The following is a 14,489-nucleotide window of genomic DNA, read 5'->3' on the forward strand; positions in this document are numbered from 1 at the left end:
AGCCTCGCTGTCCCAACAAAATTCAAATAAGTGCGAGCTCCTAGCTGAAAACCCATGGTGCTGACGCCAGATCAAAAGGGAGGGCCACAGGCTGACAGAGACCCTTCTCTCATCACGAAGCACAGAAAAAAACACTGTGACATGTGCAAAACGGGACATGCATGTATGCGTCCCTGATGTCCGAGGACGTCAGGACATCCCCCGGATGAAGCGCAGCTACCACCGAACAAATGGATTCCATGCGGAACTACCCGACGTTCACAAAGGTATTTAGGGCCTGAGGCCCATAGAAAACCCCAAAACTCTCGTCCTGCAGGAAAGGTAAAATTACCTTGCAGCTTAGCAAATCCCACACTGCCCAAGGCAGACCGACGTGCCGGGAGGGGAAGACACAAGGACAGAACTTTGTTCTGTGGATAGGAGGAAACCCTATCTAGTACTCCGAAGAGACCACCTCGCAGACCCACTAGTCGGAGAGCAGGGAGGTTTCACTGAATTGTGAACCTGCAAGCCGCCCCTCCCACCTAGAGACAGGGAGGGAAGGCTATATACATTGGCAGGATTTGGGTGCCGGCGTGATCGGCTTATGCACCCAGGGACAGATTAGTCCCCCAGCTGGGCCTTATAGACAAAAGCTCCTAGAGCCCTATTCAGGGCCTCTCACCCACTTGCTGCGCTGACCAGGGGTAACCAGGGGACTCCCTCAGGAGGAGACTGCACAGTGCCTGTGAGGAAAAGAACCGTGAGGTAACTTTTGCAGGGACCTGTGTTTAAACAGGAAAAGCCTCATAGGGCTGTTTTATTTAAGGACAAGTCACAGATACAGCATAAAAAGCAAAACCATTACAGGTGTCACCAATCAGTCAGCGTCTGCTGAAGTATAATCATAAACATCTGTGCTCATCACAGGGCTTTTTACCTCACAGGAAAGCCCAATACAAAAAAGAAAAAACACAGGCCAGATAACAGTCCCCTCAGGAAGGCCCCCTCCCCCCTGACAGCGGCAATGTTAGCAATGCAGCAAGGGAAAGGAGCAGGGAAGTAAGGGGAAGGGACCCCCGAACCCCAGGAATGCCCAGCTGTACCAACCCACCGAAGCAGGAGGGACTGTACTTACCCGTCCGAGCGAGGACTCGCTGACGCATTCCTGACAGACCTACAACCGCAATGGAGGTAGCTGTCGGCCCGGTCCACTGTGATTGAGACAACACCACAGCTCAGTCATATGTGGACCTCGGAGCAAAGCTCACCGGCCACCTCAGGAGTCATGAGGTATGGCGTGGCAGACCAAGCCTCTTTGCAAAGGTGTGCCCACGCTTGCTGGTCGGACTGAGTAGACTACAAGGATCTATAATATCCAGCCTGTCTCTCAGCCAACAGTTGAAAGAAGATTCTTCAAGAAAAAGTAAAGTAAAATAAAATAAAATTTCTCCTCAGGGCGCTGGGCCCAAAGGGAGCCATACGTCCTTCTCCTTTGCTAGGCAGAACGAAACTGAGGCTGCAAGCTGCAGTGAGGAGGGTTATGTCTGGAGGGACCGCCCCCTGGGCGGGGCTGTTCAACTCTGTTAATGTAACATGTATTTAACTATTTAACATGTTTCTGCCTAGTCCTCTCCTGTAAACAGGGAACATAACCCACTTGTCAAGATTTAAGGAGCTGTGTCCGTCCATGGACGATAAGAGAAAAAAGCAATATTTTTTACATTTTGCTATAATAAATATCCCCTCAAAAAAAAAAAAAAATATATATATATATATATATAAAATATGTATGTATTCCTAGATATTTTTGTTAAAAACAAAAAAAAATATCGCAATAAGTGTATATTGATTGGTTTGCGCAAAAGTTATAGCGTCTACAAAATAGGGGATAAATTTATGGCATTTTTATTATTTTTTTATTAGTAATGGTGGCGGTCTGCAATTTTTATCGGGACTGCGGCATTATGGCGGACACATTGGACACTTTTCACACTATTTTGGGACCATTGTCATTTATACAGCAATCAGAGCTACAAATAGCCACTGATTACTTTATAAATGACACTGGCAGGGAAGGGGTTAAACACTAGGGGGCGATCAAGGGGTTAGGTGTGTCCTAGGGATGTGTTCTAACTGTAGGGGGATGGTCTCACTACAACATGACAGAGATCACTGCTCCCGATGACTGGGAGCAGTAGCTCCCTGTCATGTTGCTAGGCAGAACAGGAAAATGCCTTGTTTACATCTCCCTATTCTGCCTCTCCGTGTCACGATCGCGGGCCACCGGTGAACATTGAGTTTGTGGAACGGGCAGGCGTGCTCGCTAGGTGGAAAATTCAAAGAAACATACAAATACGCCCATTTTCCTGCCCGTGTCATTCTTCCGACGTAAATTGGCGGTCGGCAAGTGGTTAGAGTAGACACCTCAATACCGGGCACTTTTACCCTCTTCAGGTCCAGGCCAATTTTCAGCGCTGTCACACTGTGAATGACAATTGCGCTGTCATTCTACACTGTGCCCATATGACATTTTTATAAAAAAAATTTACACAAATAGAGATTTTTTTGGTGCTTTTTAATAATTTTATTTTTTTTGCTAAATAAATGAAATTTTTTAAAACAATTGTAATTTTCTTATACAATTTTGTAAATAAATAATAGTTTTTTCATAAATTTAGGCCAAACTGTATTCTGCTACATTTCTTTAGAAAAAATAACCTAAATTACTGTATATAAATTTAGTCTGAAGGAAAATTTCTTAAAGCCCGAAAAAGCCAGGACACTACAGATATCCCTCTCAGGACCCCTTTTTTGGAAAGTAGAGCAGGGTATTTAATAAGAGACATTGTGAGTTTTTGAAGTTGTCATTTTTTCTCACAATTGTTTGGAAATGAAGAAATAAAAAAAATAAAAAAAAAAGGATTTTTTGTACTCGCCGTAAAATCCTTTTCTCTCTCGTCCATGGATGGACACAGCTTCCTTAAATCTTGACAAAGTGGGTTATGTTCCATCTATTGGAGAGGACTAGGCAGACATGTTAGATGATTAAATACATGCAACTTGAATAGAGTTGAACTGCCCTGCCCAGGGGGCGGTCCCTCCAGTCATAACCCTTCAGCCGGCAGCTCAGTTCGTCAAAAAGCAGTACAAACTTAAAAAGAGGGGTGGGTGCTGTGTTTGTCCTTGGCCGACAGAGAAAAGGATTTTACGGTGAGTACAAAAAATCCTATTTTCTCTTTTCGTCCATGGACGGACACAGCTTCCTTAAATGCAAGATGGAGTATGGGACCTTGTGACTGAAGGTCCTCCCGCATAGGTAGACGCCAGGGAATGACCACCCCCAAGTGCATAAGGTTGGCCTACCAGGGACGTCGGGGCCAGTCTAGGACGAACATTTTGGTGATCCAGGATCACCGGAATCCCCTCGGCCTCCACTCTGCGGAGTAGACGAAGAAGCAACTACAGTAAGGAAAAGCATAAACTAGCCTATACTGACCCCATGGAGCCATCAACGCATCTGCCCAGGGATCTCTGGACCTGGTCACAACCTTGACACTGTTGCTTTTATATTGTATATATTTATGATTTAATAACTCACATATATGATATGTGGTTAAAAATAAGAGAGTTCAATTCAGAGTGAAAGTTTCAACATAACACATTTATTTAGAGAAAAGATATTTGCTATCTAACATACTGCATACATATACAGTTTTAAAGTAAGGGAAATAAAAGTTAGTTTCAAATACAAAGTAAGTACATCACACTAAAAGTATTGAGAAAACAAATTATGATTAAGCTATGATAAGTGCGTGAGGAGAAGATTCCTTGATATTACCTTCAGAACGGTTTTCCCCTGGGCCCAGGATCTGTTCTAATTTCTTCTTTCTAACTAACTAGACTGCCAGGTCTTAATTTATATTCCTGGGGCCCATTCTGATTGGACAATACTCTCCTTTCCTAATATGGTCACAGCTTCCTTCCACCTTAACTTTAGGTCCCTGAGGCCCACTCTGATTGGACATTACTATCCTTTCCTAATATGGTCACAGCTTCCTTCCACCTTAAATTGAGGAATGAAATAGATTTGAAGACAAGTTAATTAACTCATGTTTCATTAACATCCCTTCAATGGCCATTCATGTACAGGAAGAGTCATTTACGGTGTCTAGGTGTCATCTAGCCTCCTGCTGTTATCTCTCTTCCTGGGTTGTTTGTATATCACAAAGGTGAGGTGGATGGGCCGTCTCTTGCGACATTATCCATTTGCCTTCATGCATATCAAACGGAGGGTGTTGAATAGATTTTTACACACTAGACTCTGAGTCTAGTTCAAACCGTTCCTGGAATGCTTCCCTTACACACTATACATTTTATCATTATCGTATATTATATCTATGTACAATTATTCCTAGTTGCTAATGGCGATTAGACATAACATTTTTATAAGGCAACAACACCTAGCGATTGAGTAGAGAAGCCAAGAGATCCACATCTGGCATGCTCCATCACCGGCAAAGGAGTTGCAGCACCTCCGGGTGTAGCAACCATTCCCCTTTGGTCCAGCATCTGGTAACTTAGATAGCCTGCCAGTTTTCTACACCCGGAATGTAAACAGCCGATAGAGCCGCTCCTTTCGGCCCACCTTAGGATGTGAGCGACCTCCGATGCTGCAGCCGAACTCCTGTTCCGCCTTGATGGTTGACATATGCCATAGCGTTGTCCGACTGGATCCTGACTGGACGCCTTTGTAGCCTCTGTGACCACTCAAGGGAGGCACAAACTGATCGCCCGAAGTTCCAGGACATTGATCGGCAGGCGGGATTCTACCGGAGTCCTGTGGCCCAGGGCAGACTGAACCCACCAGACTCCCGCCCAAACGATTAGGCTGGCGTCCATCGTGATCACAGTCCAGTGGAAAGGAAGGAGAAACTTCCCGGACTGAAGGGCCAGGGACCTCAGCCACTAACTCAGAGAAGCCCTGACTAGGTGACTTACACAAATATGATAATCCGGAGACAATGGAGATTTGTTCCATTTGGACAGAATCCTCCTTTTGCAAAACTCGGGTGTGGAATTGGGCATATGGTACTGCCTCGAAGGAGGCTACCAAGAAACCCAGAACTCGCATGCAGAAACGGAGAGACGAAAATATGCGGGATGTCACAATCTTACCGCAGTCAGGATAAAAAACTCTTGCCTCCGAGTAGTCCAGAAACAACCCCAGGTAGTCCAGGTGCTGAGTCAGTACTAACACCGACCACTGAAGGTTCAGTACCCAACCAAAGTCTCGGAGGGCCTGGTTGGGTCCTCTAATTATGAGCTTGAAGCTAAGAAGACCGTCCAAGCAGCTCACGACAGCAATGCCTCGCTAATACAGCAAGGCCAGAATTGGGGCTAGCACCTTGTTAAAACTCTTGGTGCTGACGCTAGGCCAAAAAGAGAGAGCCAGAAAGTGATAGTGGTCCTCCCTGACCGCAAAACTCAGGAACCTCTGATGCCTGACGCAGAAGGGGACATGCAAGCATGCACCCTGACGACCCAGGACACCAGAAAGACCCCTGGATAGAGCGAAGCGACCCCCGAGCGAACCGATTCCCTCCTAAATTTCCAAACCCTCATGAGGCATTGAGGGCGTTGAGGCCTAGGAAACTCTGTCCTTCTTTGGGACCACGAACAGATTTGAGTAGAAAACCTGAAACCTGTCCTGCAGAGGTACAGGTATGATTACCCCACACCGCAGAAGTCCTGTACAGCCCCTGTTATCAGAGGTGCTATTTGCGCCGTTCAGGAAGTCTATCCAGCACTAGAGGGCAAATTTGTAAAAAAAAATAAAAAAACACCCCCAAAATGGCCGAAAAAGGGAGCGGACTACAAGAAAATGGCCGCCCGCAATAAAGACCTGTGACACAGCGCGGCCAAGGAAAAAGTGATCGTCAATGGAAATTGCAGTGATAACCACAGGCCCCAAGAAAATGGACGAGAAGGCCGTAGATATGCTGAATGGAGACTTCCCAGAGGCAGACCATCCCCCACAGAGAGCAGCCCCAGAAGCCCCCAACCGGGATACGAAATCCCCCTCGGGTATACCCCGGCCGACGCAGCAGGCCCCGCAAGGGGGGGGGGAGGGACAGAGGGAGAGGAAAGGGAGGACAGAAGACCCCCTAATCTACCCCTCAGGAATGCCCAGCTGTTACATCCTGCTGAGACAGGAGGAACCGTACTTACCCGTCCCTGCGAGGACCTCCTGGTGTGTTCCTGACAGACCTACAACCGAGCAGTACAGAGTAGCTGTCGGCACAGTCCACTGTGACTGAGACAGCAAGCAGCCCAGTCATATGTGAACCCCCGGAGCATATAGCATATAGCTCACCGGTCACCCATGGAGCCATGGGGTATGTCGTGGCCGACCCAGCGCGTAGCTATGGTCTGCTCACGCTCAATGGCCGGACTGGGTGGACTACAAGGATCTATAATATCCAGCCTGTCACCTAGCCGGCAGTTGATAAAAGATTTCTCAAAATTAAAATCATAAACTTATAAAATAATAAAAATTTCTTCAGGACCCTGGGCCCAAAGGGAACCAGGTCCTTCTCCTCTACTAGGCAGAAAAAAACTGAGCTGCTGGCTGCAGGGTGAGGGGTTATGACTGGAGGGACCACCCCCTGGGCAGGGCTGTTTAACTCTGTTAAAGTTACATGTATTTAAATATCTAACATGTCTGCCTAGTCCTCTCCTAATAAGACGGAACATAGAGTAGGTGTTTGTGATATTGTGTTTTTAGCACGACAGCATCGCGCTGATTCTCGGCGACATGGTGCCGAGATCTCGCCGACATCTCGCACTCACTGGAATAGTGACAGCACATCCCAGCAAGCGCGTCATAGAAGCGACGGGAGATCCGACTTGGATTCCCGCCAATTCTACACGTGTGCAGCGTTTGTTATGAATCCTGAGGGGGAAGTCCCCGCCGGATTTTAAATAAAAATCCGGCATGGGTTCCCCCCTCAGGAGCATACCGGGCCCTTAGGTCTGTTATGGGTTGTAAGGAGAGCCCCCCTACGCCGAAAAAAACGGCGTAGGAGGTCCCCCTACAATCCATACCAGACCCGTATCCAAAGCACGCTACCCGGCCGGCCAGGAAGGGAGTGGGGACGAGCGAGCGCCCCCCCCCCCCTCCTGAGCCGTACCAGGCTGCATGCCCTCAACATGGGGGGGTTGGGTGCTCTGGGGCAGGGGGGCGCACTGCGGCCCCCCCACCTCAGAGCACCCTGTCCCCATGTTGATGAGGACAGGGCCCCTTCCCGACAACCCTGGCCGTTGGTTGTCGGGGTATGCGGGCGGGAGGCGGCCCCCCACCCTAAGTGAATGGATATGGGGTACATCGTACCCCTAACCATTCACCTGTAGGAAAAATGTCAAAGTTAATAAACACACCACACAAGGGTTTTTAAAATAATTTATTTTTCTGCTCCCTGTCTTCTTTATTAGCTCTTTTACCAGGGGGAGCTTCTTCTTTGACGTCTTCGGGTGGGTGGGGGCCGCCGTCTGGTTCTCTTCCACCGCCGGGGGGGGGTCGCTTTTAAAAAAGCCCCCACCCCCCGGCGGGTTTCCTCCGGCGTCTTCGGCGGGGGGGGCTTCTTCTTCCGCTATCCCGACGGGTCTTCTCCGCTATCCGGGGGGTCTTCTCAACTCTCCGGGGGTCTCCTTCTATGTTCGCCGCTCTCCGCTGTTGACTCGGCGCACCCCGGTTCTTCCTCTCGCTGTCCGGTGCCTTCTTCTTCCGTGCTGTACGTCTTCTTCTCCTTCCGTGCTGTGAGTTCTTCTTCCGTGCTGTGACGTCATGTTCTTCACTTCTCTTTTTCTCCCGATGTTGACACGTCGCCTTTCCTCGCTGCAATGATGGGTGCGCGGCTTGCATCGGATTTATATAGACCTCACAATCCCATCATGCTCTGGTACCTACCCATGTGATACCTACCCACGTGGGTAGGTATCACATGGGTAGGTACAGAGCATGATGGGACTGTGAGGCCTATATAGGTCCGATGCAAGCCGCGCACACGTCATTTCAGCGAGAAGAGCCGGCGTGTCAACATCTGGAGAAGAGACGAAGATGACGTCACAGCCCGGAAGAAGAAGAATACGTCACAGCACGGAAGAAGAAGATAGACGTTCAGCGCTGAAGGAGAAGGCACCGGACAGCTGGAGGAAGAACCGGGGTGCGCCGAGTCAACAGCGGAGAGCGGCGAACATAGCAGAAGACCCCCGGAGAGTGAAGAAGACCCCCCGGATAGCCGAAGAAGACCCCCCCGGAAACCCGCCGAGGAGTGGGCGCTTTTATAAAAGCGACCCCCCCCCCGGCGGTGGAAGAGAACCGGACGGCGGCGAAGAGCGCCCCCCACCCAAAGACGTCAAAGAAGAAGCCCCCCCTGGTAAACAGAGCTAAAGAAGACAGGGGGCGGCCTCCGGAGCAGACTAATAAATTATTTTAAAAACTCTTGTGCTGTGTTTATTGACTTTAACATTTTTCCTCCAGGTGAATGGGTAGGGGTACGATGTACCCCATATCCATTCACTTAGGGTGGGGGGCCGGTATCTGGGGGCCCACTTATTAAAGGGGGCTCCCAGATTCCGATAAGCCTCCCGCCCGCATACCCCGACAACCAACGGCCAGGGTTGTCGGGAAGAGGCCCTGTCCTCATCAACATGGGGGGCAGGGTGCTGTGGGGTGGGGGGGCCGCAGTGTGCCCCCCTGCCCCAGAGCACCCAACCCCCCCATGTTGAGGGCATGCAGCCTGGTACTGCTCAGGAGGGGGGGGGGCGCTCGCTCGTCCCAACTCCTTTCCTGGCCGGCCGGGTAGCGTGCTTTGGATACGGGTCTGGTATGGATTGTAGGGGGACCCCCTACGCCGTTTTTTCGGCGTAGGGGGGGCTCTCCTTACAACCCATAACAGACCTAAGGGCCCGGTATGCTCCTGAGGGGGGAACCCATGCCGGATTTTTATTTAAAATCCGGCGGGGACTTCTCCCTCAGGATTCATAACAAACGCCGCACACGTGTAGAATTGGCGGGAATCCAAGTCGGATCTCCCGTCGCTTCTATGACGGCTTTGTCTCTATCGCGGCAAGCCAGCTCGTAGGTGGGGCTCGTAGGTGCTCAATCTCGCCGAGAAAGGGAGCGAGATTGACACAATATCGCGTGCACCTACTGTAACCCACTTTGTCAAGATTTAAGGAAGCTGTGTCCGCCCATGGACGAAATTAGAAAAATCGTTTTCAATTTTACTTATTTTTTTACATACTGTCACCAGTGCAGTATAGCAGCATCATCATATAACTGGTGTGGCGTGATCAGGAAAATTGACTGGTGACAGTATGTATCATTTTATTTTCATTATTTTACTTTTTTTTTTACTTATTTATAGTTTTTATTACATTTTATTTTTTTCTTACGATTTTTTTGTAACACACTGTGACCCGAGCAATACAGTGTTGCCATAGTAAAAGGTAGGGAAGTGATCAGGATTTTTTTATACCAATTAATTTGAATCAATTAACACCGAATATAATTGATTCATTCAGTATTTATTATTGTGACTGGTCACAGCTAATCACATGGTACATATGGGCTGTGATTGGCCCTGTTTGTATCATGTGATCATTGTGACCAATCACAGAGATCAACACAATAGTACGCAGGAATGAAAGCCGTCCCTTGTGTACAATTGTCATGTGATTTGCTGCGATTGGTCTAGTGGACACAGAGGGTGATTGATCATGCTGCAGCGTGGCCCCTGGGTCACGCACAAGGTGCATTCCGGGAGGATGTCATATGACGTCCACCTGGAACTGTGAATGTTCCACCTTGCTATCATTTGCCTATAGGTCAGGTGGGAAGTAGTTAAATCGTTCATTTGGGATCAGCGTTACAGGAACTTCCTGTCCCATTCCCAGAACACAATTGTGTCAGAAGATAGAAGCCTCTGCATTGGTGACAACGTGCCAGGAGAAGACAAGGCTCGCAGTTGCCATTTCAAATTCATCACAAACGTGATCAGTAAGCTTGAGTTCGGAGTCCTCTGCAATCCACTTAAAGCGGAGTTCCACCCATATAAAAGTCAGCAGCTACAAAAAGTGTAGCTGCTGACTTTTATTAATCAGACACTCACCTGTCCCAGGTTCCAGCGATGCGGGCATATAAAAGCCCCGCTCGTCTCCCCCTCCTCTCTGCAGTGCTGGCATTCTTACGGTGGGCGCCAAGCTGTGCCTCCACAGCCAGGCACGCACTGTGAATGCGCGAGCCTTGCACCATGATTGGCCGGGGAATCATCTGGTACCTGTAACGTGTCCCAGATGATTGCCGAGAGGAAGGGGGAAGAGGTGAACTTCATTCCGGTGCTGCAGAGCCCCGGGAGGAAATGGGTGCTGGAACCCTCTAAAAAGGGTCCCCCCCCCCTAAAAATGACATGCCAAATGTGGCATGTCAGGGGGGTCACCTGCTCTTAAAGAGGAAGTTTCATTTTTGGGTGGAACTCCGCTTTAAGTACCTCCACACCAAACTCTTCAAACCATGTCTTTATGCAGCTACCTTTGTGAATAGGGACAAAGTCATGATGGAACAGAAAAGCGCCTTCTTCAACAAACTCTTTAGCGCCCAGAAGCGATTCAGTTCGCATGCGCCGCGCTTTATAAGTTTTTCATTCATTCATTCATTCACAGCACTGGAAGGGCACATTGTCTAAAATGTTTTTGTATAGCTGCATGTAGGTTTAGAGATCACCTATCTACAGGAGTACCGAACCTTAATTTCTACCCAACGCCAGAGCAGCAGAATCAGGAGTTGTTGTAGGTGGAGTATTCTTTAAATCCAAGAATATCGGAAGCTGTTTTTACTTACAAATCAATAATCGGACAAATAAACTGACCTTTCTTATCTTTCTGCTCCTTGTGTCTTAAGAAATGTATTATATCTTTAGGATTGGCTGTTCTGTCCACAAACTTCTGGCTAAAACGAAGAGTATTGAACGGTTCAAATCCACCAGTGTAATCCACCTGGAAAGGAAAGTGGAGCTTTTAGAAACTTTACAAGTCTGCACTAATAAATTCCAGACATGTCACAATATACAGCAAACGTCTTAATTTTCCTAAAAGCTATACTTTCCCATTAAAAAGAAGTCGTTGTACTCTACGTGGGTGACTTTGCCTAGCGTTAGATGATGTCATCAGTCGGCTATAGGCAGGGGGATGCATCTCCACTCCCCAAGCAATCACCAAAGCAGACCATAGATTCTGTGATCTTCTTTCCTTTAACCACTACAGATCCGCGCTATAGACAAAAGACGTCTGCAGCGCAGACCTGAAGTGCCGAGTGGACGTCTTTAGACGTCCTTTGTTTACATTACCCGCGCGCGCCACTGGGGGGCACGCAGCGGGTAAACACTGTCCCGGCGCATCGCTGGGAAGCCGATGTGTGTACCTGTCGGCTGCGATGTCCGCCGAGTACGCGCGATCGTCGGTAACACAGCAGGGACGTGGAGCTCTGTGTGTAAACACAGAGCTCCACGTGCTGTCAGAGGAGAGGAGACCGATCTGTGTCCCTTGTACATAGAGACACAGCATCAGTCACCTCCCCCAGTCACCCCCCTCCCCCCACACAGTTAGAACACACCCAGGGAATACATTTAACCCCTTCCTCACCCCCTAGTGTTAACCCCTTCCCTACCAGTCACATTTATACAGTAATTAGTGCATTTTTATAGCACTGATCGCTGTATAAATCTGAATGGTCCCAAAATTGTGTCAAAAGTGTCCGATATGTCCGCCGCAATATGGCAGGCCTGACAAAAAAAAAAATCGCAGATCGCCGCCATTACTAGTAAAAAATAAAAAATAAATCATAAATCTATCCCCTATTTTATAGGTGCTATAACTTTTGCGCAAACCAATCAATAAACGCTTATTGCGATTTTTTTTAACAAAAATATGTAGAAGAATACGTATTGGTCTAAACCGAGGAAAAAAATATTTTTTTTAAAAAAAAATTGGGATATTATTATAACAAAAAGTAAAAAATTGTGGTTTTTTTTCAAAATTTTCTGTCTTTTTCTGTTTATAGCGCAAAAAATAAAAATCGCAGAGATGATCAAATACCACCAAAAGAAAGCTCTATGTGTGGGGAAAAAATTATAAAAATATAATTTGGGTACAGTGTTGTATAACCGCGCAATTGTCATTCAAAATGCGTCAGCGCTGAAAGCTGAAAATTGGTCTGGACACGAAGGGGGTTTAAGTGCCCAGTAATGAAGTGGTTAATAAACCGCTCGATTCCCCCATCAACACAGACTCCCTCCAACAGAGCTATTGTGATCTCCCGACGGGGGACACTGGTAATAATTGAAAGCAAAAAAATACCACATGCTAGTTGTACCCAAGTGAATTGATGCTTCAACTTGGATACAATCAGCTGGCCCATAGATTGATAGAACCTTGAGAGGTCCCTACTGAACTGGTCAAGATTTGATGCATCTATGGACGGCTTAAGACATACAGATGGCAACCATCGCAACCTATAATTGGCCTTTACAGAAAGGAGCACATGCAAGGGCAACGTACATCAAAAACAAACAAACATTCCCAGCTCACTTACCAGCCAGCCTGCAAAAAAATCAAATTGACCCTGTCTAACAGTTCACGTTAAAAACAAAGGGGTTTAGTTGCACACATTTGCAAACATATGTGTAAGCTGCAGCAGCCACGTCAAGGCATACCAGTGTACTGCAGTCCAAATTGGAGCTTATACTGCATAGCAGAGGATAGTTTATAAAGAGGTGTGCCTGCAGGGAGCCCACCTTCTTAAAGGTAAAGGAACAAAGGGGACACCCAGAAAGGACACAATGGCAGCTGAAGTTATACCTTGCATCCCCTCAAATGACCAACTATACAAAGAGATGGCAACCACCCCAACCTATAACTAGCCTTTGCAGCAAGGAGCACATGGAAGGGCAATGTACATTAAAAGCAAACAAAAATGTGCAGCTCACTTACCAGCCAGCCTACAACAAAAACTGAATTGATCGTGTCTAACAGTTCAGGTTAAAAACAAGGGGTTTTGCACATACACAGAATGTGTAAGCTGCTTAACCTCTTCCCGCCCGCAAGGCGGGTTTTTTACGGCCACATTGTGGCCACTTTAACATGCAAAACAATGATGTTGAGTGTGTGTTAAAGCTGAATTCCAGGCACGTTTTCACTTAAATATATTCCTCAATAGCCACAATGGATTTAAATCCACTTTGTGTGCACCAAATGGCCTTGCAAAGACAGATATTATGTATTATCTCGTGGGAGAGGCCCAGCAGCTCCATCTACTACAGAATGCCTGCAGAAAACTACAGATGTGGGTGAAGAGAAGACTGCTGCGGCGGTGATCAGAGACAATGGCTGTCTGCACTGACATACAGTGATATTAGAGCAGCCAGCCACATGATCACCAGCCACTACAGTACAATGTCACCATAGTGACAATGCACTGCTCTGGTGACAGTGTGTTAAAAAATATATAGACCAATGTCACCAGAGCAGTGCATTGTCACTACTGCTGTGACTTGTGATCAGAGACACTGACTGGCTGCACTGGCATACAGTGTCATCAGTGCAGCCAGACAGTGTCTAGGATCACTGGGTACAGCAGTACAATGTTACCATTGTGACACTGCACTACTCAGTAGGGTGTGACTGTTTATTTTTTTTTCTTTACATACTACAGCATCAGGCACATTAGGAAACACTCTATTCAGTCATGCAGCCTTTGTGTACAAGTGTTATTGCTGTCACTGGTCCAATGAAATTGGCCCTGTATCCCGCACTGTGATCCACTGTTGGTACGCTGGAGCAGTGGATGCAAGAGGACATACGGGCACATCTACCCACACACAAAAAGCACCTGTCTGGCTGTTTATGTGCAAATGTCCCGGGCCCAGCATCAGTGAGAATAAATATGGCCTCAGGGTTGGTGGTCAGTAGGAGGAGGAGTAGTGCCCCTATCAGTAGGAGGAATATTATCCCATCATTGGTATAAATGGAAGAGACCGTGCCCCCTTGTTGGTGTCAGTGGGAGGAATAGCGCCTCATATCAGTGGGCGGATTATTGCCCCAAGGGCCGGATAAAGGCTAGCAAAGGGCCACATCTGGCCCTCGGGCCATAGTTTGGAGACCCCTGCTTTAACTCATGTGCCCAGCACATCCAGTGTTGTGTTGCAGTCATCTGCTGTTGATGTATGACAGCCAGTGTCCCATGCCGTCATCTTGGTCCCCTTCAGCCAGCTGCCTCTTCCACATTCAAGCTGCCCCACCCTATCACTTCTGCAGCTCTTCCCTCCAGTCTCTCTGTGGATGACCTCACAAGGCCTCCTTGGATATGCAAAGATATTACTCCAGGGGGCTGCTGAAGCATGACATGTTGTCCTGGCCTAGACCAGAACGGCAGTGAGAGTTGGAGCTGCGTT

General features: G+C 47.8%; 1 protein-coding gene across 1 annotated transcript in view; it reads right to left on the reverse strand.

Moving 5' to 3' along the window:
* The window catches only part of MRE11 (MRE11 homolog, double strand break repair nuclease), a 461,003-nt gene that overhangs the window by 247,800 nt on the left and 198,714 nt on the right, over nt 1-14,489 (reverse strand). Inside the window, exon 11 of the mRNA XM_040340161.1 lies at nt 10,911-11,037. Within this exon, the coding sequence (XP_040196095.1) occupies nt 10,911-11,037 (127 nt within the window). The remainder of the gene's footprint in view (nt 1-10,910; nt 11,038-14,489) is intronic.

Source organism: Rana temporaria, chromosome 2, assembly GCF_905171775.1.
Source record: "Rana temporaria chromosome 2, aRanTem1.1, whole genome shotgun sequence".
NCBI lineage: Eukaryota > Metazoa > Chordata > Amphibia > Anura > Ranidae > Rana > Rana temporaria.